This window comes from Montipora capricornis, chromosome 10, assembly GCF_036669925.1.
Source record: "Montipora capricornis isolate CH-2021 chromosome 10, ASM3666992v2, whole genome shotgun sequence".
Taxonomy (NCBI): domain Eukaryota; kingdom Metazoa; phylum Cnidaria; class Anthozoa; order Scleractinia; family Acroporidae; genus Montipora; species Montipora capricornis.
The window spans coordinates 45,353,299-45,356,577 of NC_090892.1; the positions used below are offsets into that span (position 1 = coordinate 45,353,299).

General features: G+C 37.7%; 1 protein-coding gene across 1 annotated transcript in view; it reads left to right on the forward strand.

Annotated features, from left to right (window-relative positions):
* Positions 1 to 3,051, forward strand: part of LOC138021858 (guanine nucleotide-binding protein G(o) subunit alpha-like) — a 13,694-nt gene extending 10,643 nt beyond the window's left edge. Inside the window, exons 7-8 of the mRNA XM_068868879.1 lie at positions 1,052 to 1,205; positions 1,529 to 3,051. Coding sequence (XP_068724980.1) covers positions 1,052 to 1,205; positions 1,529 to 1,716 — 342 coding nt within the window. The 3' untranslated portion in view covers positions 1,717 to 3,051. The remainder of the gene's footprint in view (positions 1 to 1,051; positions 1,206 to 1,528) is intronic.
* The last annotated feature ends 228 nt before the right edge of the window (positions 3,052 to 3,279 follow it).

Below are 3,279 nucleotides of genomic sequence, written 5' to 3' on the forward strand. Positions count from 1 at the left end.
ACTCTCACGGTGCTTCTCTCCACCCAGGTGCATAAATAGGTACACCGGTGAAAATGCCGGGGGTAACCCTGCGATGGACTGGCATCCCATCCAGGGGAAGTAGAAATACTCCTAGTGGCTTCATGCTACGGAAACCGGGATAAGCTCCGGCCTAATGGGCCGCCTGGCTCGTACGCAGACTTTACCTTTTTACCTTTTAAAATCTTTGATGAGGTCCAATTGTTTGCATTGCTCATTTATTCTTTTATTTCGTGACTTGCATCGTTTTGCTTCCCCTGCAAAATGAAAAGAGAGCCTGATCATATTGGTCTGAGTTCTAAGAGAGACACAAGTGCAGGCTCGTTTTAGAACAATGCCCATCTTAATACTTAAAAAAATGATGGATCTGAAATAAAGAAATTTAATTGTTTAGTTTTAGTTATTTGCCCGCTTGGTTCCAGAGTTATGAAATAAGCATTGATGATTTCCAGTCCTTGGCTTGACTTGACGTTTGTCTGGAAGTAATTGACTAAGGGGAGACTAAAGATTTGTTCAGGTGGCAATGAAATGTACATTGTAATTAGGATAATGCTAATTCACCTTTATCATTCGCGGCCATTTTGGAGTCCATGTGGAATAAAGGCTTTGTCTTTGCCCGTCCAGCCTCACACTGAATGAGAGGTTCGACGGTCAAAATCTTTTGTTTGGACATTGAGTGATATGGGTTACAGAGCGGTTTTCAAATGAGTGTGGTAAAACCAAAACCAAAGTAATTACTTTGGCCAATCAAAAAGGTCGGAGACAATCCAGTAAAGCAATCAAAACTCGAAGTAATTACACGTAGCCGACACAAAGCGCGGAAAAATGTGCACGCGCCAGCCACGATTGGTTTTGCTTTCACTTGTGATTGGTTGAAAAAGTGGCGCGAGAACTTTTAACCAATCACTGAGTGAAGTAATGCAAAACCAAAGTAATTCGCTAATTACTTGCGACACTCAATTGAAAACCGCTCTATGGGTTTGTCTTTATAATTAGTTACACAGTTGATCATGGACATTTTGTTTCTCCACAGAATCGAATGGAAGAAAGTTTAAAATTGTTTGAGTCAATAGTCAACAATAGATGGTTTAATGAAACATCTGTAATTCTCTTCCTCAATAAAAAGGATTTATTTGAAGAAAAAATAACAAATTCACCTCTCACTATATGTTTTCCAGATTATACAGGTGAGTTTAATTTGTTCTCTTTCAAATGAAATTTGAATTTTTTTAAGCTACAAAGGAAATGATTTCTATCAAATGATACAAATATGATTTCGCATAAGAATGCTCAGTTGGTGAAGCCATGTGCTTTCCCGTTTCTTCCTTCTCTGTGGCTTCTTTGCAACGCTTAAGTTACTTCCCTAATTGCGCTATTATATACTTATGTGAAATCATTTCTTGTAATCCACAGTTCAAATACCGGTATTTGATAATTTGTTTAGTGTATAGTCTTCTTTGTGATAGATTACATTGTATGGTTGTAGTTAAACGTTGTCAACTTTCATCAGGTCCCAACACATACGAAGATGGATGTCTTTACATTAGGAGACAGTTTGAAGCAAAAAACTTAAACGATGAAAAAGAAATATATGTTCATCTTACATGTGCAACAGACACAGAGAACATCAATTTTGTATTTAATGCGGTTACTGACACAATAATTGCAAACAACCTCAAAGGATGTGGCTTGTATTAAATCGTGCGATGTTTCATTCGGGATCAAAACGAGCTGGCAGGAGAGCTATTCATTGATGGCTTTTAGTCGCAAAGACTGGATTTTGTCGATGTGCTTTGCTCACATTGGAATAAAGTCCAAATGGCATTAACGAAAGAAGATGAAAATTTTCAACCAACGATGTGCTCATTATGTGGTTTCAAGATAAAAATAAAGTGCTACGAATCCAAGAGAAAGATAAAAAAAAAGGAATCCAACACTTGCATCATGGCGAATTGCAAGCTCATGGGCGTGGTCCTCTCGATAATGTACAGTTAGCGTTAAGAAGATTGGCCTTCGCACAAGTGCATCATATAAACACGCTCGATAGTATTAAACAATGACAAAGTACAAGAGATTCACTGAATTTTTTAAATTTTGATTTGGAAATTTTTATTCATCCCTCTCACAGTATATGCTATAAAATAATAACTAGTGTTCCAACCAACATCATTCTTTTTACCGTGTATTCTTTAGGACCAGCCATTTGGAATTCTTAGGTGGGTTGATATCCCAAGCGTGAATCCTTGTTTTCGTAATTCGCCGCCATCATTCTTGCAGGGATAATTTGATTGCTTGTTGCAAGGGGAAACCGTAGAATATAGCTTATGATTCGAGAGCACTTCCCCTTGGTTCTTAGACGGAATTTCGGGGCAGTACAGTAAAATCCCACAACTTAAAATTTAAATTTGACATCGCAAATTTCTACGTCGTACTTCCTCTGTATTTCAATAAAAAATTTCATGAGATACTAAACTCTGAAATTTAGAAGAGGCAATATCGTGCTGTTGTAGCCGTACTTTAATAATGAGAGAGAACTTTTAGAAACAGTGGAAACGAAAAATGTTTTGTAAGTGCGCATGTCCAGAACGAAAATCCAATCGGAAGGTCTTTACATGACGTCACGTTGGCCCACTGGTCTAAAAATAGACTTTTTTTTCTTTAGGTCAGTGCGGCGGCCGCACTGGTGACCCAGGCAAATCCTGCGGTAAATGAACTGTATTCACATGCAAAACAATTTCTCATCACGTCGGTAAAAACCAACAATAGTACAGGCAACTTGTAGGCTCTTTTGCGAGGGATTTTGCTGAACTACCTTGTACATTGCGAGCTTGTTGGTGGCGTTAGAAATATACGCATTCGATCAAACGAGTAGATTTTTTTCACATATCTAGGACTTACAATAATTATTGTTGTTATTGTGAAATGACCAGTTATCGCAGAAGTTCCCTTTAGAACTTAATTTTGAAACCTTTAAATATGATGTGAAAACTTAAAGACTTAACGAAAGAGAAAGAAAAATTAGCCCTTATTGAACTTGTCTGTGCTTGTCTTTACAATGCATTTGAAGATGAAAGCTACAATGATTTGTTTATTGGCTGTTGGTAACTAGCTAACAAGTAAATCACCGAAAAGAAGAACTTCGACTGATTTATGCGATTGTCTTTTTTCATTACCTACATCGCATCGATCAAGTGCGGGACAACTCAAGCAGCCATGCGCGCTGGATGATATGATGATGGTGATGACGATAATTCCAATTTA